At 45.7% G+C, this 25,035-nt stretch overlaps 1 protein-coding gene across 1 annotated transcript in view; it reads right to left on the reverse strand.

Annotated features, from left to right (window-relative positions):
• Positions 1-25,035, reverse strand: part of EPS8L2 (EPS8 signaling adaptor L2) — a 391,990-nt gene that overhangs the window by 13,092 nt on the left and 353,863 nt on the right. The window contains exons 14-19 of the mRNA XM_086957771.1: positions 24,786-24,927; positions 9,448-9,545; positions 8,181-8,283; positions 6,770-6,901; positions 5,747-5,867; positions 1,010-1,187 (exon numbers count right to left, since the gene is read on the reverse strand). Coding sequence (XP_086813897.1) covers positions 1,010-1,187; positions 5,747-5,867; positions 6,770-6,901; positions 8,181-8,283; positions 9,448-9,545; positions 24,786-24,927 — 774 coding nt within the window. The remainder of the gene's footprint in view (positions 1-1,009; positions 1,188-5,746; positions 5,868-6,769; positions 6,902-8,180; positions 8,284-9,447; positions 9,546-24,785; positions 24,928-25,035) is intronic.

Raw genomic sequence — 25,035 nt, forward strand, 5'->3', positions numbered from 1 at the left:
GGCCTAGTCTTCTGAAATATGCTCGTTAGAAATGTGATATTGTAGAACAGAAATACACAGATCACATTTGCGCTACCTCCTCCATCTGCCGAGCAGCGACAGGCTGGGCAGCCCAGACAGAGCGGCAGGTTGGAGAGGCACTTCTCCGGTCTCCCCGCGGGCGCCGCCATAGTGCTTTCCGTCTTCCTCTCCTTCTTCCCCGGGCTGCGGGGGGCGGGCACTTCCGGCCGGCCGCGCTAGGATTGGCCGGCCGGCCAGTCACGGGGCGGGAAACGGGGGAGAAGAGACGCAGTAGTGCCGGCAATGCCGGACCAGACACGGGGGCGTTCCCGGCGTCCCGTGACGTCGGCAAAAGCCAAAGAATGTCGGGAACGCCCCCGTGTCTGGTCCGGCATTGACGGACAGGCCCCTCGTCCAATGGCAAGGCTCCGTTTACGGAGCCAGCCAATCAATGACGAGGGCCGAACAAAGCCACACTACAGTTCTCATCAGGTTTTCGCCTGCGCCGAAAAGATGCGCAGAGCGCATCTTTGGCGAGGCAAAACCTAAAAAGGACAAGTGGCATCAATATTGCAGCTAAAGAGGAAAAGTGGTTATATGCAAACACCATCTTTTATATCGCGTACAATAGTGGAGTTTTACTGTTTTTAGACAGTTCCAGTTATTACAGCTAAGAAGAATTTAACAGAAGGACATACATGGGTTTTCCACAGGTAACCTGGTTTGGTCAAAGAGTAGTGCTTTTATTAGAACACAAATACACAAGTCAATCTATCAATCTATTAGAAGATTTGTATAGCGCTACTTGGCACCCATCAGGGTATCCAGGGCTGGAATACAAGTCAGAAATCTTACCACTAGATTGCATCACTTCTATATGTAAACAAATGATAGGGACTGGTATCCTTACCTGTTACATTTATAATAACTAAATTAAAACCTTGAGATCTAACTAACAAAGATTTTGAAAGTAGTTGTAGCCTTGCATGCTAGCATTTGGCAGACTTACGTTTTGCTGAACCCCTTCGCCTCGAGCCAGGCTTTCACCTCGTCGGCACTGGAATCAAACGTGAGCGGCACGTAGACCTGCTGCACCTTCCCCACCTTGAAGTTCCGCTGGGGTGGCTGTTTATTCGCTATCTTCTTTACTAGCTCGTCATTCACCTCATCCATGCTGTGGATCAGCTCTGGAGATAAAGCACCAGGTTAGAGGACCAGAAACGAGGAACGCGGGGATAAGAGGAAATATTACAAGGACCTAGTGTTCATGGTGGATCTCCTTTGACCCCCCCCAACTCTACGGGATTCTTCCCCACGAGACAGAAATTGACTCCATTTGGTGATGATAGTGAAAACAATTTGTAGATCTTCACCAGTATGCGTGGAGCTGTGTCTACGGCTGTGCAGATGAACCAAGTCCTCAGACTGAAACTCATTGTGTATTACCTTTGCATGAAATGATGCACAATAGGATGAACATTGTTGCCATATGCTCACAGGTGTTTTGCGAGGGAAAGTTTATTCAGCATTGAGAAAGTGAAGATCATTTTGTGTTGCACACATGCATCAGGACATTCTTTCACTGTCCTGATGAAATACCTGTCACTTTTTATTTGTAAGAAGTTAATTTTTAAGCTGTAATTTCAAAAGGTAGCTACATTTGCAGCCAAATATTACACACCTTGTCACCATTTTTTGCTATTCAATCTCAATTCCACTGGCCGGTTTAAAATTCTTTGCTTATGGTGCCACCTAAAAAGTCTTCACTGGGACAAATTTGTACATAATCAGAGTAACTGTAAATATGCCACTTTTCTAATGTAATTAGACTTTTCAGCACTTAAATCATTAGAAGCAATTTTCTTGTCCTACTCTAGAGTCTAATTTGGGAGGTCTCTTTTGGATTGATAGCTGTGTCCTTTCCTGCTCAACCTGCAAAGTTTAAACATAACACACTATTTTAACTTTATTTTATCCATTCACTGGTGTTCAATAAATCTTCACACTTTGGACCCGACCGAATGTAGAGCTATTGATCTCACCATGTGACTACAATACTCATTCACCAACAACACATTTCTGATAAATCTGTTCTTGACAAGCTTCCAATCTTGGAGAAAGATTTCGTGTTAAGCCCACATCGCTGTACAACAATGTATATGATGATAATGGCTCTGTTATTGCTGTGCCTGTTAGGGCATATGGAGTGGTCTAAGGATCTGTAATACAGTTATAACATGATTGTAAGGCTTAGCCAAACAAACAAGCAGTTCTTTCATTTAGAGGCACCTGTAATAGAGCACTTCACTTTGCCTTCCTAATTTACATATTCTCCCTAATTCTCAACGCAGTATAGTTGTGTGAAAGCACCTGTGGTGGATGGAAGATGCCTGGCTGGCTTCTCCCAGCATTGAATCTTACCATGTCACTACAGAATGTTGGTGTCGGTTTGAAGTGTAACAGACATGGAAGAAAGACCGGTTATACTGATCTATTGCCGTGTCTGTTGTACTTCCATTAAAGGATTGTTTCATATGGGCATCAGCATTCTGATTCATTTTGAGGCATTCTGCCACTGGATATCTGCTCATCACCAGATTTTATTAGACTATGAGGATAGGAAAAATGCTACTTTTATCACTCCACCTGTCACCTGCCAAATTTGCAGAATACCGTTTTGCTTGGCATCTGCAGCATCTGAATTACAACGTATCATGTCCAGACTAGCCACAAAACTACTGTAATACCGTTTTAAATTGAATATATACTGCTGGAGGTCGAAATGTACAAGCTGATTCAAGACTCCCTACCAGTAATGACATGGTTGAGGATTCTGATGCAATTGATGAATGTGCTATTGTTAATTGCGTTGTTGGCCCAGTGGTGTGCAGAAGTATGGATGAATGGAGAGTGAACCAGACTGAAGATCGTGTTCTGGAATTGATGTTTAAAACTTGTCAAATAGAAAATATTCTAAATCCTGCCTTACAACCTTATTAGAAAAGTGGTGATGAATTGTTTGAAGTGGCGGCTGGTTTACTATTTTGGGTGTAAAAGGTTGTTTCTACCTACATCATTAATATAGAAAATCATTGAAAGAATCAGAGAAGATTTTTGGTAGCCACTAACGGATACTGAATTTGAGGAATTTATCAGTGAGCGTTCACAGTGTGTTGTGAGTGACAACATTTGTGTACATTCTCATCTGCTTAGCAGGCTGACTTGTTCCCTCCCCCCGTTCAAGGCATGAGAGAAAGTAGGTGTTGATGGTTTTTAGGCCTATTCATGCCCTTCCTACATAGTGCAGGTACATGCGAATCATGAAGGACCATTTATCTAGGTAGGGTGAGGTTAAGTTCTTGCACACATCCATCTCAGGGTCTTTTTTGTGTTTCTTAAGGAAAGTTGTCAGCAAAAAGGGAATCCCTGAAATACGTCTTGCAGACAATGGAGTCCAATTTACCTCTCAGATCTTCTGTGATGACTTGACAGGCATGAAACATTTGAAAACCCCTATGTATCAACCACAGAGAAATGGTATGGTCACACAGTTCGATCATGTGTAGGTCAATTGTGTTCAAAGTACATACCATTGTAACAAGGATTGTTGAGATGCTATTAGAAGCATGCTATGGGCAGATCATACGAGCCTGCATGTATCAACCGGAAAAATTCCATTTGAGTTAATTGAGAGGAAGAAAAGTGGGTACAGAACATCAACCCAGTTGGATGTTGAGTGTTTGCGACAAGGACAGTTTTCCTATTGCCAACAAATGGGCTTCAACTAAATGAAAATCTGAACTAAGGAAAATGAATCAACCCAAAGCTATGTGTTTTCTAAAGAGTAGAAAATGTGTTTTGTGTTTGGAGATTGGTTCGAAGAGACTCTTTTTTTGGTTTAAATAGGTTTGCCAAAGCGTTGCTTGTGATCCATTTCGAGTCATAGAGGTAAGACACAATGCTGTGGGGGTGGAAAGAAGTGTTGTGTGCCATCCTTTAGGAAACAGGTTGATGATTATCAAGAAGAAAAGGTCCTCAAAAACTCTTTGTACTCATTCAAAAGCCTCGTCCTACTGCTATGACCTAAAAAATAAATCCTTCACATTTCTTTCCCTCCACTATCCTTTTCAATCAAAATAACACACTAACATGTTCACTTCTCTAATTCCATATTTCACTATACTAATTCACACCTAATCCTTTATGGGTTCCAGAGTAACGTGCTACTCGCCAACAAAGCGTTTCAACATGCCATCAGGGTTACAAACGCTATATAAATGCAAACCTTTTTCCCTTTTTTACCCCTCCCCAACCCTTCTCAATCCAAATAACTTATTAACATATCCACCACTCAAACTACATTATATATTATACTATACTAATTTTCAACACTAATCATTTATGGGTTCTGAAGTAGCCTGCTACTCGCCAGAAAAGAGCTCCAACACCCCATCAGGGGTAACAGGCACTATATGAATTCAAACCTTTCTTTCCCTGCTATCCCTTCGCTATCCTGCGCTATACAAATACAAACCTTTTTTTCTCTTCTATCCTTCTGCTATCCTTCTGAATCCAAATAACTAACATATCCACCACTTAAAATGTACTTGCATGTTTCACTATACTAATCCAACACTAATCCTCTATGTGTCCCGGAGTAACATGCCACTCGCCGAAAAGCGCTTCGACGCCTCGTCTAGGGTAGTAAGCGCTATACAAATGCAAATACAATACAATACGAAAGAAGAGCCCTTACAGATTTTGTGACTACATTCATTCTGTATTTTGTTTGTATCTCCTGATGTGCAACTGTATTTCTCTTTAATATTTTGTCATCATCTGTTCATTTCATTTTTTACTTCTCTGTTATTAGTTGTAGTTTCATTTTGTTTCTGTACTATTTTGTTTCTTTATTGGAAAGTTGCTTAAGGGGGGAAATGGGTGGAGGCTGGAAGATTCTAGGCTAGCTTCTCCCCACGGGGAATCTTACCTTGTCACTACAGAATGATGGCGTGGGTTTGAAGTGTAACAGAGAAGGGGACAGGAATGGAAGAGGGACAGGCTATACTAGTCTCTTGCTATACCTGTTGTAACCTCATTAAAGGATTATTTCACAAGAAAATCAGCCTCCTAAATCATCTTTTGGAGACATCCTGCCATCGGATACTACAGACCGAAAAAATAGCTAATTGTGATCTGGATTCCACAAATGGATTGGTATTATATGAAATATGTATCCGAATATGTAAGTTTGGGAGACAAACATGTGCGCTAGGTCAATAAATTGTAGTCTGGAAGAAGAAACATTTCACTTGGGAAGCGGGTCTGCCTTTAATGTGTCTGAATGCACACAACTGACCCCAAGCTGTGCCTCTCCCACTGTTTTCATTCTCTTCCACAAGACAACTTCCTGCCACGTCTGAACAAAGAAGCATCTTCCTTTTGAGAGTTTGTTAGGAAGCCTGAGGTAGCCTGGTGGCTGGCACAGGGAAGTCACAGACCGAGGTGGACAGGCACTGAGAATCGGCAAAGTAACCTGCCCATTCAGACAGATGTGGACGTTTCCACATCCAGGACGCCAAGAACAGACTACTTCATAAATCAAGCGCAGCATGTGTCACTTGGCCTGGTGGCTGGAAGGGAGATAGGAGCACAGCGGTGCCGGAAGCAGGGTTTGGTTTCACAAAGCCTCTATGTTGCTTGTGAAAGAGTAGGTATCAGCACACTCCATAGAACTAGAACTTACGGTCTTTGGCATCCTGAGAAGCTAGTCGCCCACTCAATTCTCCTCCCCACTTCTCTCCACCATAACTGAGAGTGGGTCCAGGTCCTCGAGGGCTCAGGTCACCTTTGTATTTTGACTGAACCTAGAAAACAAGAAGGCAACTGAGATAAATGTCACAGGCACATGCATACACATACACAAAATGTTGCTCGGGCGCTATGGGAATCCAGTTTTTTTTACTGTGTGAACAATCACCCACATTGACTGCTGTGTAATGTCACTAGTCTTCACAATACCCAGACGGATCGTAAAAGCACAGGTGTTAAGATTACTCAGGCAGTTAAGTGCTTGCTGCTGATATATGGTGCGGCCTACAGGTCACATGTGTACAATTAGGGGCCTATATGCCGATGTGAAAACTGTAAATGTTAGTGTTCATTATTATTCCACCAGAAACAGTGAGAGCAAGTACAGCTTTCAAGGAATGATAGCCAGAAGAAACCGCTCTTCTCTCCAAAATTAATATTGTGGCATGCATGAAACACAAGGCTTCTGGAACAATGTCCTCTTGAAAGAGGAGAACAAGTGTAGTGGTTCAGCTTCAATTCTAAATTACTGTAGGAGCCACATGGCAAATGGTGGTGAAGTGCCCAGATACCCCTAAGGGTGAAAGTGTTGCGCCTTACAAATGCTGTTTGATTTATTGATGATTTCAGCCCGTTGTGCACTTTCAGGACCTGGCCACCTTGTAATCATTGGATTATGAATTTATGATATGGCGTTCTTTATTTTGCAGGGTATTCCCAAAAGTAAGAATATGATCAAATGTAAAGAGGTGGCGCCTCTCCTTCATCTGTGATCCCAACGCTACAATAATAGTACAATGCACAAGAGCAGTTTACAAATAGAACACTGCTTTTGGACAAAAATCTGGTGTGTCAGCTGTTTCCATTAGTGGCAGGTGAAGAATTCCGTATCCAATGCTAAATGTTGGTCCTCACGTTTTATCCTGTATTGATTGCTGCTAGATATGTAAGTAGCTACCTGGCTGTAGAGTGGATCCGGCTGGCTGAAAACTTCCTCTGCTTTCACCACATCCAGGATATTAAAAGGAACATAGCCATCTTGCCCGCTCCGCGATCGCAGCTTCCACCACTGCATGTTATCCTCCAGGACCTGCAAGGCAATAGTCGGCAAAAAACAAAAAAGGTCAGTCTCCTAATTAGATGTGAGACCTTCCCTCACTGATTGGGCTCCATCACACTCGGCGGCTTTGCTGACTTCTCCAAAGGTATATGCATGGGAATAAGATTAGACAAAAGGCACCAAGCGGTTGTTTGCTCAAATGACTGTAGGTTACAATACAGGGCATATTACATGGAGTCCGCATTAAGGTGATATCCTAGCGCCCAGTAGGCCAGGGAAAATCTTCTTTAGACTTGTTTTTAAGTCAAGCACCTGGGGGAGGCATGAAAAAAAACAAAAACTTACCTTCTTCGCCGCCAAACATCTCTCATCCGTCCTTGCTTTCTGCCACTGGAAGCACCCAGGCTCCCAGACTCTCCCAGCCAATCATGACGCTGCAACGTCGTGATTGGTCTGAGAAGCCTGTTTGGCTGCTCAGGCAGTACCTTGGAGGCTGGGCATGTTCTCCCCTGGGCTGTGCAACACAGCCCAGTAAAGAACATGCCAAGTGAGCTTGACTATATGGCTGGCCCCAAGCTGCCATGCGCACGTAGGAAGGGAGTGCAAAACCACTCCTGCTCCCTCTGACGGCAGTGAGCCCAGCCCCACCCTGCTCCACCCGACCTGGCTGGAGTCCCTCAAAGAAAAATAAAGAGATAATAACTTTTTGTTATCATTTTATTTTTCTTTTGCACTGTTCAGCGAGCAGTGGGGCAATGCTCCTTCACCTTATCGGAGGAGCGCCAATGTTCTTAGTTCCCTTGAACTTTACAGTCTGACCTCCCAGGTGGGCTTGTGCAGGTTGAAACTGGCCATGGCAACTCTAGCAAGCATAGCACATGGGCATTAGCTGTGCCACTCTGTGTAGAAAGGCATGCTAGGAAGTGCATGGAGTGGAAAGAATTGGTGCCAACAAGAGTTGAGCCTATCTGCTGTTTGCCATGAGAGAAGGCAAAAGCGCAGAGGGGCAGATGCCTTATTGTAGAAGACTAGAGGAGGGCCACCATCTGTACAGCCGAACAGCACATCAGTGGCTTGTAAGATATACGCCACAGTAGGAAGCTTGCAGAAAGAAGCCAAGTGAGAAAGAACAGCCAATGTAACATAACAGGAAAATAGGAAAGTGCCACAGACACAACAGAGGCAATGTGATGAACTATAGACTCCTCATCCACATGGACAGTAGGAAAATAAGGGTTATCCAGCTCAGTAAAAAGACCAGCATTGAAAATGTTTGCGAACATGAGGTGTTCTTGTACTCACTACTCACCTCGAGTACCTCATCTCTTAGCACTGATAGCTCATTGGCGTTGCGAGCCGTGAAGTCATATCTGATTTTGGCATACTTCTTCGGTCCTTGTGCCTCCAAATTCCTGCAAGAAAGACGGCCATTATGGACAAAAATCAACTCAATTCTTTTTAGTTGTGGTTGCATTTTAGACATGTTAACGAAAAAGGCATCACGCCATCCTTGAATAAAAGTAAAAAAGGGGTTCTCATTGACTTTACCCTGGGAACCAGGTAACAAATTGCAAAGTACTTGCCTCCTGCAAGTACCCTGCAGCAATGCCTCACCAGTATAGTATAATTACAAGATAACCCCCCCATGTTATCACGAATAACTTTGCACAACTGGATGTACTTGCCGATATCCCACATGAATTCCCCATTCTGTGAGGTTTAATAAAGACATATACGACATGCTATGACTATGTGGACAATGTCTGATGGAATCCTGTGCAGAGTGGGGGTTGAAGAGGGTGGGGGAGAAAAGGAGAAAATGCTGCCAGGCAGGTGGGAATTCCTTGGAACATAGTCCGACAGGGCCGGAGCTTGACACCGAGCTGCACTGCAGCGCACTCCCTAAGTCGGCTTTACTGGAACAAATTTCCATCCATCAAAATCAGTATCAGTCTTCCCCCTCCTAGACGATCCAGGTTCAGGAACACCAGCCATCTCATAATCGTGTGGAGAAGAGTTACACACTGGAACTCTGCTCTTCAAAAATCATAGTTGGGCCCAAGGTGTGATTCACAGAACTCAAGACCTTAACCCCCTACTCCCCCCCCCCCCTCCATCCCCCCTACCGCCAAGCTGCCAGTACAAAATACCTGAGCATATGAGTTTGTAAAGCACACATTCACCCTTTGCGGCTTCTTGGCACTGAATAACAGATGCTTATTGTTACCCAACTCAATGGCACTTATTGTATTGCTTTCCGAAGGATGAAAGGCTGAGTGGACCTGCCACTCAAACATGTGAGCATGAGGTAAAACACAGATGGCTGATGCGGGAACAATATTCCACTGAGGAACCAGACCTGAACATCCTTAACATAGATGATAATTAATGACCTTAAAATGACAGCTCGGTGACAGTGAATTAATAGATTCCAGCAGCTCCTTACTTTCGTCAGATCAACTTCATGTACATCCACCCAATAACATGTATGTATCAATAGATGATGGGAAAAGTCGACACAAGAAGCTTCGACTATGATGCGTGAAAAACACTGTTAAAGAGTCTCTCTCGTGTACCTTTGTGGACCAGCATTTGGTTTGTAGGCATCCACTTGGTCACCAGCCTGGCCTTTTTTGACTGACGACTTCCGAAATGGGTGTCCATTTGCCGAACTCTGCAAAAGAAACAAAACAAAATGATTTAGAAAAGTATCATATCCTATGCTCGTTGGCTACTACTGATGCTAACTTTTAAGGATGGGACCATATGGACTCGAAACATATCGCCAGAACCTACTATAAAGAAGCGCTAGCAAAGCCAACAGGTCTGACTTGCATTTTGAGTCCTGAATAAAATGTCTTTTTAGAAAAGCCTCTCACAGTATTCAAAAACAAAACAAAAAGCGATTGCTTTCTGTTAACAATATATCTATTAGATAAATAACTGAATGTGATATGAGTCCCTGTTGTTTTTAGCTGTAAAATATTTCTCCAAGCATTGCGAAGATAGTCAGCACTATATAGGAGGTGGAATGATACACCAAACAGCCAACTGCATGAAGTCAGACTAAGCTCACTCTATGAATATTTTTTAAAAACTGGTGACAATTGTTTTTGCAGTTTTATGCACTGTCAAGCCAGACTTAACAAGCATTAAAAATGCAATAGGTCTCGCCTTTTATTAAGTTAAAGCCATTTGCTGTGCTATACAATACCGTTCGCAAAGCAAATGGGTTTAACTTAATTAAAGGTGAGAGCTATTGCATTTTCAATGCTTGTATAGTTTGTCCTTCACAAGGGGGAAAAGGTAATACTGTCCCTACTATTGCAAAAGTGAACTTTTTCAATGGGTGGAAAAAGTGTGTCCAGAGAAAGAAACAAATAAAAAAAATTATGTTGGTTTTCCTAGGAATGTGCAAATTCCTTGTTGCGGACTTGCGGTGTGGCTTTTTGTTTCTGTGAAACATATACATTTCCATCAGCATTTAAAACAAACCAATTTAGGCACACAGCTCAAGAAAATGTATTGCGAATTAGCAAAGATTAGTGAATTCCACAGAACCTTTGTGATCCGGGTACGGCACCTTGAAATAACCAACATCCCTCGAAAAGCGAGGCCCCCTTCCTCCAGAGGCTTGGGTGGCCAAGCCTGTGGGGTAGGGCGTCATGTTGAGAACACCTGCTGATCTCACAGTCCGTTCCTAGAAACCCCCGGCAGTGGGAGGGCCAGAACCTTGTCTCAGACACTCTGTTCCTCAGCAGAGACCTGACCTACTCTGCTCTTGTCCTCTGGCACAGGTGAGATCAGCACACTCCGTGCTGACCCATAGGACCCTCGGCCACGATGCCCCCCCGCTCGGAGGGCGTAGCCCCCTTATTAGCGAAGGTTAGACCACGAGGAGAGCTGACCGTGCTGCTCCCGTTTGCATTGGCTTCCCTTCAAGGAAAGGGCCCGGCTGCGCCCGTGCGCCGCATGTTTGGCATCAAAAGAGGTGTTTTTCCAACTGTACATCTTCAGGCATTACCTAAAACATAACATGCATTGTAAAGCGCTCATTCACCCCCAAAGAGGCATTTTGGTGCCGAATAACAGATATGTATTGTTACCCATTTCAGTGGTACTCATTTTATCGACCTCAGAAGGATGAGCAGCTGAGTGGACCCGCACACACAGCATAATTGAGCACTCAATTTGTGAAGCACGCATTCACCACGAAAGAGATTGTTGGTGCCGTTATCTGGTGTTTATCAGTACCTTGTCAATGGTGCACTTTGCATCGATCCTTGAAGGATGAATGACTGGCCGAGCCCCCCAAGGATTTAAACCTTTTATTACATGGTTAAACAGAGACGCCTCCGATGGGTTCAGGAGTCCACCGAACTACCAGAAATGCCCACTCGCAGACAACCCTTGCCTGTCAAGAGGCCCCTCAATTACAAACAGTGCTTGAAATAGAAAAATAGAAGTGCATGTATTCTGTACCAGAGTGCCTGCTGGTTTCCGAGAGGTGCCGGTGCTCTCCAATTAAAAGTATTACATTTCTCTTGAAGTACCGGTTTCTCCCTCACAAAATAAAAAAGTTCCAGTACTCCGTACCGGCCCAATTAAAGCACTGATTTACAAACATCGAGCGTGCCCACATTAAGTCACAGACACCCTGACTTGTCACTTCACGTGCCTGCTGCTAGAAATGGCGCAACAGCCAGGGGGCGTCAAACCGCTTTCGTGCACTATCCTGCATGATTCCCAGTGCACAGCGATATATTTCAAACTTTGATCACAGTGTTCGAGGTTCCCGGCTCCCAGCCGATCTCAAGTCTTGCATTCAAACTTCGGATTTTTCTTTGAGCATGTTTAATTTATGCATTTATCAATTTAACCATTGCCTACTGAAGAAGGCATCCTCTCCGAAATGCACCGGGTGTGTAATTTAAATCACCTAATTGCCTTCAACAATAATGGAATTCAATAATTGGTGGAAACTGATAAATCCACGTACTTGCGTTTACCTCATTGTCTAGAAGAAGGTCAAAAGGAATGCCAGCCTAGAACACTGCCTTGGGTCAACGTTTGAAAATAGTCATTGGTGTTCCATGGGGATCAAATTGTCAGAAAAGCCACATTCCGAAAGCGGGAGGGGCGGGAGCTGCCCGCGCATGCGCGCTCCAAGCCCCGGCACCAAAGAGGAGTGCGGCATCTGAAGTCCCGGGTCCCAGGAGGGGGCCCGGGTGAAGACCAGCGCTGCGGAGGGAGATTGAGGTTCGAGACTGACCCCCTGGCTGACGACAGAGACACGGAACACGCTAAAAGAGCCCAGTGAGTTTGGGGGGCAGGGGGTTGCGTGCGTCTGTCTGTGTGTGTGTGTTGTGTGTGCCTACCTGTGCCGGCGTGTGTGCCTGCCTGTGCCTGCGTGTGTGCCTGTCTGTGCCTGCGTGTGTGCCTGCATGTGCCTGCGTGTGTGCATGCGTGTGCATGTGTTGTGAACAGCCGGCCGTGATCGGAGCGCGTGACCTGATCCGATTCCGGCCGGCTGCGTGCTCGTGACAGTCTGTTGTCTCTGCCTAGTCCTTGACAGGGAAAATGACTGAAATGATTGCAATAGATCGCTTTGCGACAGCAGGGGCTTTCGCCCCTGCAATCGCAGGCGCGACCTAAAAAGGGGACTGTTCCTAACATACTGAAATAATAAGGAGGTTGATAACATGGGAGAATTATGTAAGATGTATAGAACATCCATTAGAAGAATGAAACATGGTGTAGAAACGTAAGAGACTGTGAGACTGCCAGGTAATGTGAAAAGTATACTGGAGAAGTAACATGGAGCAAGCCTCTGAGGATCCTCGCGGTCCACCATTCCTATTCGAGCCAGAATCGATCGTAGCCTTGGATAGCTGTGGGACAACATAAGTACCCTGGGAGATTTAAATCATCAGTGTGTGCACAATGTGTGAGTTGGTTTTGCAAGGCATCAGTTAACACCTTGGTATGCTTAAGAGCTTGTCCATGTAATTGCATTGTCAAAGCTGCTCTACTGGTTGTTATTGAACCTGCTCTACCATTTATGTGCAGGACTACTGTGCTGGATACAGAGCATGTCTCATGGGGCTTTGGAAGATATTCCTTCCAGCCCTGGTGACAGAGGTTTGTAAGGGAAATCTCTAGAACCATACTAAGCATTGAATGGCCACCACTCGGAAACATTCCGCTGGCCATTCTGGTCTCAGGCATTGTAACCTTCAATGCAGCCTATGCAGGGGAGCCTTCTACTACTTATTACCACTTGCCCTTTAATCACTTTGGGAATACATGGAACACGTTTCCGGTTTATGTTTCCCTCATACTCCAGAAGAGATCATTTCAGTGGCTGAGTGTGGAGGGGAGGGGGGAGCGGCCCGCCCCTGGCGTCAGTTTATAGGGTGCGGCAGCGAGCACAAGGTAAGTTTTCTTTTTTTTTTATTCTCCCTTGTTTGTCGCTACCACTCGCCCTTGCTCTTATCCGCACTGTTCGGCAACTTAAGGGATCACCCTGGGCGGCAAAACCTCTAGCTACGCTATTGGTGCATTTGTAATTCACTCACCTGTAGCAAGGGCAAATAAAAAAAAGCAGGTGATTGGGGTGCTTAACAGTGCAGAGTGAATAATCACCCACAATGCCGCCTTTCGAAATCTGCGATGATGGAAACTGTGCTGTTATTGACAGCGAGGTTGAATGTTCTCAGGAACAGAAATGTTGCTTCTAGAAATTGCAAAATGGCGACCTGGCATCAACAATCATTTATGTGTCCTGCTCTGGGAAGCCCATGTTTAAACCACAGCCAAGGCTTGTCTATCATCGTGCACCAAGTGTATCTCAAGCATACTAAAGTCAATATCACATCATAGTATGTAACGTAACATTACCTACAAGTTTTAATTTATGGTTTGCATGGTACAGTAAGAGTCATGCTTATAGAGGCTTGAATATAAAGATAGTATTGATGTTAAGGAATTAGAAAAAGGTAGATCTGTCAAAGCAGGTGCCGCTAATCTAAAACTTGAAAAATTCCTGAGGTAGGATGGATTAAGCATTTAACACACGGATGAGTTACTAAAAGGAATGACAAAGACTCCACGTGTTGGACAGGTGCTATTTAAACACAAAAAATACATTTTAATCCTGATTTTTTTCTACAATGACTGGAATTCGCTATTTAAACACAAAAAATACATTTTAATCCAGATTTTTTTCTACAATGACTGGAATTCGCAAGAACTCAGGTTTGCAGGGATTACATTGCCTTGCTTTTGTGTATGATAAAGCCATGTGTCTCATAAGGTGGGGTATGAGGCACTAAAGGCAGGCTACACGTAGCATCTGATCAGACTGGCTTTTAAAGCTCCTGATAGCTCAAAGAGGATGGGGAACTTGCAGGGGCCTGGCTTCACAGGGGGTTTATTGGGGGTGGGGTTGCCAAAAGCTTTCACAAGGATCGTAGTTATCCTGTCAGCGGTGGGTAAAACAGTAACATTATGCGCAGCTTGGGTTTGCAGATCTACTGAGCTTGTTTCGTTTTGTGTATTCTCACTCAAACAAAGTAGCTCAGATGCAGATCTGCAGGGGAACAAATGTTGAGCTTTAGAGCTCGTTGCCGGGCCCTGCAGGCAGGGGAAAAGAAACAAGCATTTGCAATGCCATAGGTCTCGCAAAGCTATTGGTGTTGTAAATGATAATGTATTTCCACAGCCCAGCCCACTTAGCCTAAATCAGAGAGGGAGGGAAGGGTTAGAAAAGAAGCAGCAATTTATTTTGTTACTTATTGAAGGCTGTAGATTGTTCCAGGAGCTGGGCTGACGCAGGAAAATGGACCGAACACCGTATTTGAAATCAGCAGGAGGGTGGAGAAGGCAGCAACAGCCAGCGAGAGAGATTTTGACAAACATGCGCATTGCGCAGGGTAATAAAAATGCAAAAATAGACGTTATTGGTAGAACGTATCATACTGTGATTTAGAAACTGGTAAAATGCTGAAGTTTGGCGCAAACCAAGAGACTAGGACAGCCCAAGCCCTTAATTAAGGCATGCAATGAGTTTCTCAAGGGCTACAAGTTTTTGTTACGAGGCAGAACTCAGCTGAGGAAGATCACATGGTTTGTCGTGGTCCGCAGAGTGAACAAGCAAATAGGCTGAGATGTTTTGGTCATAACCAAAAATACAACCTATTTAATAATTCCACTGCCTAGCCCACTAAGCCTACTTGCGGGAAGGGGATGGGTGGGTGGAGGGTTCAGGAGGCGCGAAGGGTTAGACAAAGAGTTGTAATTAACGCAGTTGTCGAAGACTGCTTGTTGATCTGGGGTCTGGCATAATGCAGGAAGTTGCACTTTAACTGAAACAAGCAGGAGGGAAGAGCCAGCAGCTACAACTCATCAATCTATAAGCAGCCTTGCACAAGATCTTTTTATACAGCACAGAGAGATCTAAGTGCTTGGGCAGACTCAAAGTGATCACCAAAGTTGTTTTCTTTTCAGAATATTGCCCCCAATCCCACTGACACCCCTAAGGCTCTCAACTCTCTGCCCTTGCGATATCTGTCGGGCAGCCTCCCCAACGCCCATCACTCCACGTGCCATCCTTTTCGCTGGGTACCCTGCTGTATAGGTCTGGTAACCTTAGACACACACCCTCCCCCAATGTCACTGCCCAGGATAAGCCATGGCTTCATTCCTTCACCACAACAACATGGCGGATTCTCTCGGCTCCACCCCATGACGCATCCTATGGAAGTATATCAAAGTACTGGTCCCTCAGCACTGGGGATACTGCCAAAGTCTGCTCGTCCTTCCCCTGCCCGCGGTGTGTTTAACTGTCCCTAACGTCTCTTTGTGGTGACTTTCCCTGGCACATTCCAGCCTGTCCTATGACCCTGTCCCACATCTAATGACTATCATACATTTTCAATTCTCACATTTTTGAACCGCGTAAACAGTCCTCTGTGCATGGCGTAGGCCTAAACGTTGAATAAATTGATGGAAAAGACTTAATCCAGCGCAAACTGGTCCAATGAGCACTTTACTGCAGCAGTGGGCTTTTCACCGTCTCAGCAGAGAGGCCACATAATGAATGGCTACTGACCCACCTATCATTTCACTGAAATGTGCCTCTCTAGTAAACAGTTCAAACAAGCAGGCATGAGGCAAAGGGCAGGCTGTGACTTGCTGCACTGTAGCAAGCCTTTACCTTTAATCTCATGACACACTGAACACGGGTGCTCGGGTCCCCATATCAGACTTTAGTGGACAGACCATGTACATCCATGTGCTTACAGCAGTGAAGCAATGCAGCTCCTAAGTAACATACAGGAAGTGGACAATAGCCAGCATGCGTCACAGTGAGGGAACTCCAAGCTGGAGGTGCTGGTTTAACTTGGCCATCCTTTCTACAAGACAGAGGTACATTCCGAGGGATAATCGGGCAACACGTGTTACTTGTCTTATTCTCTTCTCTCAAGCCAGGGCTTCAGTGAGTGATCCTCGGCACATCAACTGTTGCAGTAAAGGTCACTTTGCGAAAGCAAGTCTTTCTCTTGCTCCTGCTCGTCTCTCTGACTTAGAAAATAAATGATGCTTAAAGGTTGAATATTGGAAACAGACTCTGCCTTCCTTATCCAGCTGCTGCATTCCGACTGGATGACGAGTAGTGCATGTCAATATCTACTAGCTAGTGCACAGGGTTCCCTCAGACATGGGAGGCAGGCGGTGCCAGCCGAGCGTTTCTTCACCCATGCGATCACCCCTGTTGCCTAGGGGAGCTGAAGCTGTCCCCACTACTCCTAAGTAAGGCGATAAAGCCCTGCGTCTCCCAGACCTTCGAAACAAGCTGTTTAGTTGGAGCCAACGGGGGAGGGAAAGTGTAATCGTGAGATGCTCGCGCTGTGTAACGCCAGCCCTACCCGGGGACAGTAGATGTGCACGCCAGCCCTACACGGAGACAGAAGATGTACACACGTACGGACTGCACATCTCCTGTCACCGTGCGCGTGCACATCGCCTGTTTTGTCCCCTTCGCGCATCAAACCGACAACAATAGTCTCGCCAAGGTGATGCAGCGCATGCGCTGCGTTCGCTAGGCGAGACCTAAAAACACCACCTTCTGCATACCCACTGAATAAAGGAGCAAGGCGAGGCATTCAGCTTGGAAGGCAGGCATGAAGATAAAGTCTTAGCGGAACAAACTGGGAAATAAAGAGATGCTGGGTGTAAAGTAACACTGTGCCACCACAGGAGGGAATCTTGTTGGCAGTGCACTGGCTAATTTCTGAAGTTTTAGTATAATGTAAACATAATCCAGATTCTGTTTACCTTATACTAATACTGACACTGGTCACCGAGGACATAGAAGGAGTTGTACTTGTGAGAATATACATCATTTCTGAAGTCTGACGCAATCGTCCAATGTCCAGACCATATGCCACACAAATTGCTTTAATGACTTATTGAAATTTAAAAGAACATGCCAAAATGTTTTGCAAAGCAGGTGCCTGATTGGCTCTGTATGGTAGATACAGTAGGGCCTGGTGCAGGGTCAGACCACTAATGAACATAAAAGTGCCAGGATGCCGAACTCTAACAAAGTGAGCTTTGAGCTTGTCAATATTAAAGGAGTCTCCAACGCTGGTGAGTATGTCCGGAAATGTGTTGAAAATGTGGACATCTTGATCAACACCACTGGCACAACTAGAGCTGCTGACTATGGAACTGGGGAACCAGGTTTGAGCCTCTGCATCTGCTCAACATCCTGTGATTCTGGGCAAATCACGTAATCTCCCTGTGCCTACCAAAAAAGTGAATGTGTGCTTGTGATGTAACTGGTGCTCATGTAAAACGCTCCAATACCTTCAGGTTGAGTTTGCGCTATCTAAATCTTTAAAAAAAAGAAAAACCTAGACACTGGAGGACAGAGATGAAAACAAGTTACTTACCTGTAACTTTGGTTCCCCAGTATTGGTAACTTTCATAGATTCCCATGCTTTGTATCATTCCCCGTCGTCGGAATGGGAGCCTTGGTAAATAAAAAAAATACCATAGTAATAGGTACAAAAGAGAAAACTAGGCGTAGGCCTCATCTCATTTTGTAGCTTATCAACCTCTTTTTGTAAAAGAGACCAAACTTTCTGCAACAACCAATCAGAAGAGCCTCACCCCTTGGAACCTTCCTGAGAGAGCCTCATAGCCTCAGATTTTCGTAGCCGTTGTGTAACAGCAATCATAACATGAAAAGAGGCCAAGCTTTCCCATGGGGAGGAGGGTGGGCGCATGGGAATCTATGAAAGTTACCAATACTGGGGAACCAAAGTTACAGGTAAGTAACTTGTTTTCTTGCCCCAGTATTGGAACTTTTATAGATTCCCATGCTTTGTATCAGAATAGCTAACAGTAAGCCATAAAAGCACATTTTGTTACCGGAATAGCATTACATGTTACATAGTTATCCTCACCAGAAACAAATCATAATTGTTACCATAGCCAGGAATACAACAAATGATACAAAATGTGCAATACAGGAAGGAGGGATTGTAGGGAAAGCTCACCTCTCAATGAAAAAGATTTCTCAGAACAGCCTGTCCAACAGCTGCATCATTCTTCATAGAAGAATCCAGGCAGTAGTGCTTCGTGAAGGTGTGGGTACTGCTCCACGTAGCTGCCCTACAGATGTCCTTGATAGGGACTCCTGAAAATAGAGCCACGGACGATGCCATAGATCTCGTTGAATGAGCACAAACTCGTCTTTCCAGCGGCTTGCCCGCTTCTTGATGGCAAAATTGGATAGCATTGGAAATCCAACGAGAGATACTGTGCTTTGACAGCGGAAATCCCTTCCGCTGGGCACTATAAGAGACAAACAGTTGAGGAGACTTCCTGAAAGGTTTTGTGCGTTCCAGATAAAATTTCAGACATCTCTGAACATCCAAAGAATGTAAAGACCTCTCAGCTGGCGTAGAAGGTCGTGGGAAAAAAGATGTCAAAATTACCGGCTCATTCAGATGGAATTCAGATGGAACCTTCGGGATGAATTTTGGATTTGTTCTCAGAATCAGAACGTCCTTCTTAAACTGTAGAAACGGTTCTCCAATTGTAAACGCTTGGAGCTCACTTATCCTTCTAGCTGATGTCAATGCTAGGAGAAGAGCCAGCTTCCATGATAGAAATTTAAGGTCCGTCCTATGAATGGGCTCAAAAGGGGTTCTCATCAGATGAGCCAATACCAAATTAAGCTGCCATACTGGTGGAGGAGGCCAGACCGGAGGAAAAACCCTGAAAAGGCCCTTCAGGAACTGTTTCACAATCCTCGCAGACCAAAGCGAACGACCTGAAGATGTCCGTCTGTATCTAGAGATGGCCGCCAGATGTACTTTGACCGAAGAATGAGCCAAACCCAGTTTAGCTAGAGAAAGAATATATGGCAAAATCTGATACGGAGCTGAAGTGTATGGGTGAAGACTCTGCCTCTGACACCAGAGACAGAACCTTTTCCACTTAGCCCGATAGGTCTTATTCGTACTTGGGGCTCTGGCCATAAGACAGAATATCCTTACACTCCTTGGTGAGGTTCAGGTCCTGAAATTCTCGGTACTCAGGAGCCACGCTGTCATCTGGATGGAGCACCTGACCATGAGACATCGTCAAGAGAGACGGAACTGGCTGCAGAGAAATTGGCAGATCCCGAGAAAGTAGAAGGAGTTCTGTGTATCAGAACTGTCGGGCCACGCTGGTGCAATCAAGATCATTCAGCAAGGTTCCGCTTTGATCTTCCTGATTAGTCTCGGGATCAGGGGTATTGGTGGAAAGGCGTAGAGAAATGCGCCGCACCAGGCAATCGAAAGCTCTTTCCCTAAGGATCCCCGATGGTGATCCCTGCTTGCGTAGAGCTGGCATTTGGCGTTCTCTGGAGTCGCAAACAGGTCTATGGTTGGGGTTCCCCAGTATGCGAAGAACTTGTCGAGAATGGCTTGGTTCAATTTCCATTCATGACTGATCGATCTTTGGCGACTCAACGCATCCGCTGTTGTATTGAGCAGCCCCGCGAGGTGCTCTGCTGTAAGAGCAATGTTGTGGAGAATCGCCCAGTCCCAAATCTCTTGAGCTTCTCTGGAAAGTGTCCGGGATCTCGTCCCGCCTTGCTTGTTTACATAGTGCATGGCCGTCGTGTTGTCCGTGCGGACCAGCACTGCATGATTCTGAATCCGTGGCAGAAAGGCCTGTAGGGCCAAGCGAATAGCCTTGAGTTCCAATAGGTTGATGTGGAACCTGCGCTGATCTGGATCTCAATGACTACTCACATGTAGCTCCTGCAGAACAGCTCCCCAACCTTCTAATGAGGCATCCGTGGTGAGAACCATGGGAGACGGAGGAAGCGTGAAGGTCAAACCCTTTGAGATGTTGTCCTTTACCAGCCACCAGCTGCACGCTTTTTTCATTGCTGGTGTCACCGTTATCCTGTCGTCGAACGAGCCCTCCACTTGGTACCACTGATTGTCCAGCTGTTCCTGCAGCGGGCTCATTCGAAGTCTGCAGTGCGGAATCAATGGTATGCAGGATGATATCGATCCTAGCAGGGACTTGTAAAGATGGACAGACAGCGATTTCCTCTTTTGCAAGAGACGAGCTGACAGTACAAGTTTGTTCTGACGTTCTTCCGTCGGAAAAGCTTTGCATTGATCCGTGTCCAGGATAGATCCTAGAAACTTTGCTGACCTGGATGGGCAAAGGATCAATTTTTCCTTGTTGAGTTGCAGGCCCAGATGGCTGAAAAGATGGATGCAACTTGAGACTGCCCTGGAAGCTGCTTGAAAGGTCAGAGCTTTTATAAGCCAATCGTCTAGGTAGGGAAATACTTCTAGAGATTGCTTTCTGAGAAACGCTGCTACTGGAGCAAGTACTTTGGTAAATATCCGTGGTGCCGACCTGAGACCAAACGGAACCACCTTGAATTGAAAATGGCTCTTGCCTACCGTGAAGCGTAGGTATTGCCTGTGAGCTGGATGGATCAGAACTGCCTACCGTGAAGCGTAGGTATTGCCTGTGAGCTGGATGGATCAGAACATGGAAGTATGCGTCCTCCAGATCCAGTGTCGCCATGTAGTCTCCTTTGTTCAGAAGACGCAGAATATCTTGCAGGGTGACCATCCTGAAGGAAAGTTTTATGAGATAGGTGTTGAGCTACCGTAGATCTAATATTGGACGCCATTTCTCTTCCGTTTTGCGAACCAGGAAGAACCTGGAATAAAAACCTTTCCCTTTTTGTGAGAGAGGGACCGGTTCTATCGCCCCCTTGATGAAGAGTTGGTGGGCTTCGAGACGTAAGAGCCGTAGATGTTTCGACTTGCTGGCACCCGGAGCTCTGGTTGGAGGAAGCTGTTAAAACTCCAAGGTGTGGCCGCACCGAATGATATTCAAGACCCATTGGTCTGATGTAATCACTTTCCAGTTTCTCAGGCAATGAGAGATCCTGCCCCCCACTGATGTTATCGGAAGGGTAGGAACAGTAGAAAGAGCCAGGAGGCCGCTATTGACATTTAGCATTGTCTCTACCCTGGCGACTTTGATGGATTTTGCCTTGCTGCCGAAAGAAAGAAGCAGATTGACCTTGCATCTGAGTATACTGGGGTCTGTAGGACTGAGATGACTGAGAATATGAGGAGTAACGTTGTTGGTATCCTCCTCTGTTGTTAAAATTCTTTCTCCTCGCTCCTCGGAATGGCACTTTACGATATTGAAGAGTGCCTAAGGAATAGGCTGTTTCTGTGTCCTTTTTGATATCCTGTAAGGCCTCATCGATATGCTTTCCAAAAAGCATGTCACCGTCATAAGGCATATCCAATATCTTATTCTGTACCTCAGGGCGAAACCAGGTTGCCCAAAGCCAGCTTTGTCTCCTAAGGACAGCCGAACCTGCTAGGGCTTTAAAAGCCGTCGTCGCTATGTCCATGGCGCAGTCAATTATTTCTGCAGAAGACCACACTCCTTCATCCAAGATTTTCCATGCATCCATCTTAGTAGGCTCCGGTAATTGGTCTATCAACCGAGCCATATCGCACCACATCTGGCGATTGTAGTGGCCTAAGATCGCCAACGCATCGGACGCACGAACTAGGAGACTTGACATAGAAGAAAACCTCTTCCCCACATTGCCCAGTTGTCTACCCTCCTTGTCCGGTGGAGAGGTCAGAGGAGCAGCTGGGTTCTTCGACTTCCTTTGGGCCGCCTGGGAGATCACGGAGTCCGGTCTTGGCTGGCCAATCAGACACGCAGGACTACCATCAGGTGCCCTGTACTTCTTTTCTAGTCGCGGTAAGACCGGGATGACGGTTGCTGGTGATTGCATAGCTTTCACTCCTTCAGACCACACATGGTCTATGATGGGAATAGAGCGGACGGATCTTTTGTATGGCTCTTTGAAATCATATAGAAAACAGCCCGTTTGAACTGTAGTAACTGGCAAACCAAACCGTTTGTCAGCCCGCTCCATGAGGTTATGGAAACCACCTATGTCTGCAGGTGGTGAATCTACTGGATCAGGTGAAGGAGAAGATGGACCTGGTAGCACGTAATCGGCCCATTCTCTATACGGATTAGGGTCCTCTGTCACATCTCCACCGTCGTCCGAGGAATCATCATCATCCTGAACTGTATGCACCTGAATCGATGGTTGATGATTCCGTGGCCGAACCTCCGTTGTAGTGGGAGGTGGTACAGGAGGAGGAGGCATGTGAATGGTTTCAGGAGGTTGTGAAGGAAACCGTTTCCTGTAGTCCATGAGCATCATCTGCAGGTCTGATATAAGCGAAGAAGGCATTGCCACCATACCTTGCTGGGATTGTTCCTGCAGTCTCTCTCTGGGAGGAGGTTGACGCACCTCCTCATAATAGCCATCAGAATCCGAGTCCTGATATTTCACCTGGAACTGCGAAGGACTGTAAGCATCTCCATAAGGACCATCATTGTCTTCATCTTCTTCCTCCTCTGAATTATCCTCATCAAAAAGTAAAGCAGAGATAGAGGCGTCACCCTTCGCGGGGACGTCATCTCAGGCGTAATTTGCCATCTTTTTATCACAATCCATACTTTCTCCATCATCGAAGCGGACACCGTCGACGGAACCGTCGTCGACGAGAGCACCGTCGACGGAGAACTAGTCATCGTCGACGAAGGTGTAAGCGTCGACGGTGCCGTCGACGAGCTCGTCGTCAAAATGAAGGCTGCCGTCGTCATAGCCATCGTCGTCGATGTTATCGTCGACACCACCATCGGCGTCATCCTCGTCGACGTCGAGGATACCAATCTCGTCGACGAGGAAGATAGTCCAATCGTCGACGTTGAAGCTGTCGTGGTCGACGCCCTTGTCAACGCCACCGTCGACGGGGCAGAACTGGCAGTATGATGGATTTTCGGCGTCGACGTACCTGATGATGTCATCGTCGACGAGCGGGTTTCCTTCACGGATTTCGTGTCCTGAGGCAGAGAAGCAGGTTTTTTAAAACCTTTTGGTTTCTCTGAAGGCGGAGAGGCCATCAAAGGCTCCTGGGGACCTTTCTGAGTAGAAATCACCTCAGCACTCAATCCCACTTTCTCCTTTACACCTTGGTGAGGAGATTTTAGGGGACCAGAACCACCAGACCTATCAGAGATCTTTTGAGTGGGTTTAGAAGGAGGCTCAGTAGAGGTTGAAGGGGATGACCTACCCCTTGTCATTGATCTCCTTGAAGAGGAAGCCGAAGAAGAATCCTCATCATCACTGGAAACGACCTCCTTCTTCGATTTCATCTTTTGGAGCCAGGTCAAAAGACGTTCTTCCCTGTCTCTCAAAGTTTTTGTAGAGAAGGTCCTGCAGATTTTACACTCCGTAGCCTTGTGGTCTGGGTACAAGCAATAAATGCAATCTGTATGCTTGTCATCTACATATAGACGCTTTTTAGAGCAAGTAGCACAAGACTTGCACAAAGCTTTCTTTTCCTTATCAGACATTTTTCAAGAAAAAAGGTTGTTTTAAAGTTGTAGAAGAAAAAACTGAGCAAAGCACAGTGGAGACTCCCTCAGCACAACGTGCGGTAGAAAATCTGAGGGCTGTGAGGCTCTCTCAGGAAGGTTCCAAGGGGTGAGGCTCTTCTGATTGGTTGTTGCAGAAAGTTTGGTCTCTTTCACAATAAGAGGTTGATAAGCTACAAAATGAGATGAGGCCTAGGCCTAGTTTTCTATTTTGTACCTATTACTATGGTATTTTTTTTATTTACCAAGGCTCCCATTCCGACGACGGGGAATGGTACAAAGCATGGGAATCTATGAAAGTTCCAATACTGGGGCAAAAAAAGATTATGGAAAACAATTATTGTGGGCCATTGCTTTTTTAAATACTATTTGCCTTCTAGGAGCAAGAAAGTTTTAGCGTTAACACATTGTGTTCAGCTCTTCATACGCATATGATATGATATGATAATGTAAACATGCTGCAAGCCTCTCTCCCCTTCATAAATGAAAAAGAAACAGCTTCTTCCATGATGCTTTTTCAGGGGACGGCCGGATGTAATAATGATACAGAAACATTCTGTGGCATCTTTCTCTGTTGGGCACGCTGTGGTGCTTGTTGTGGAATTTCAGACTCGCACCACTTGAATTCCACTGACTAAGTTACGCACCTGGTAACTGGCTCCTGACAGCGACGCCCCAAAGGAATATGTCTGTGGTATTAGGAAAGAGAGCAAGAGCTTGACTCGGAAAACAAGATGTGGAGCAGGAAGTGGAGAAAGTTCAAGAAAGAAGGACTGAGTAAGGCAGGGAGTTACTTTGAGCAGTTCTTGTACTCAGGATTACAAAAACACAACACACAAGAGCAGGCAAAGCAATCCTTGTAGGAAGGTGATCTCCAAAGCAAAATACTGACCTGGTCTTGCCCCAACGAATCAGGCGGATGCGAGATATCCATTTCCCAGGGGGCACCAATGAAGATGTCAAGAGGGGGCTGCCAGCCACTGTGGAACTTTGGGATATACTGTGGCACCACGGGTTCCTTCGGCCACTCAGCCCTTCAACAAGAGAAAGAAAAACACTGTGAAAAAACAGAGAAAGCAGCAGTGTCCAAACATATAACGCCAGCGGCAGCTCCTCATCTATGATGGAAGAGTGTTGACCAT

This window comes from Lissotriton vulgaris, chromosome 2_1, assembly GCF_964263255.1.
Source record: "Lissotriton vulgaris chromosome 2_1, aLisVul1.2, whole genome shotgun sequence".
Taxonomy (NCBI): Eukaryota; Metazoa; Chordata; class Amphibia; order Caudata; family Salamandridae; genus Lissotriton; species Lissotriton vulgaris.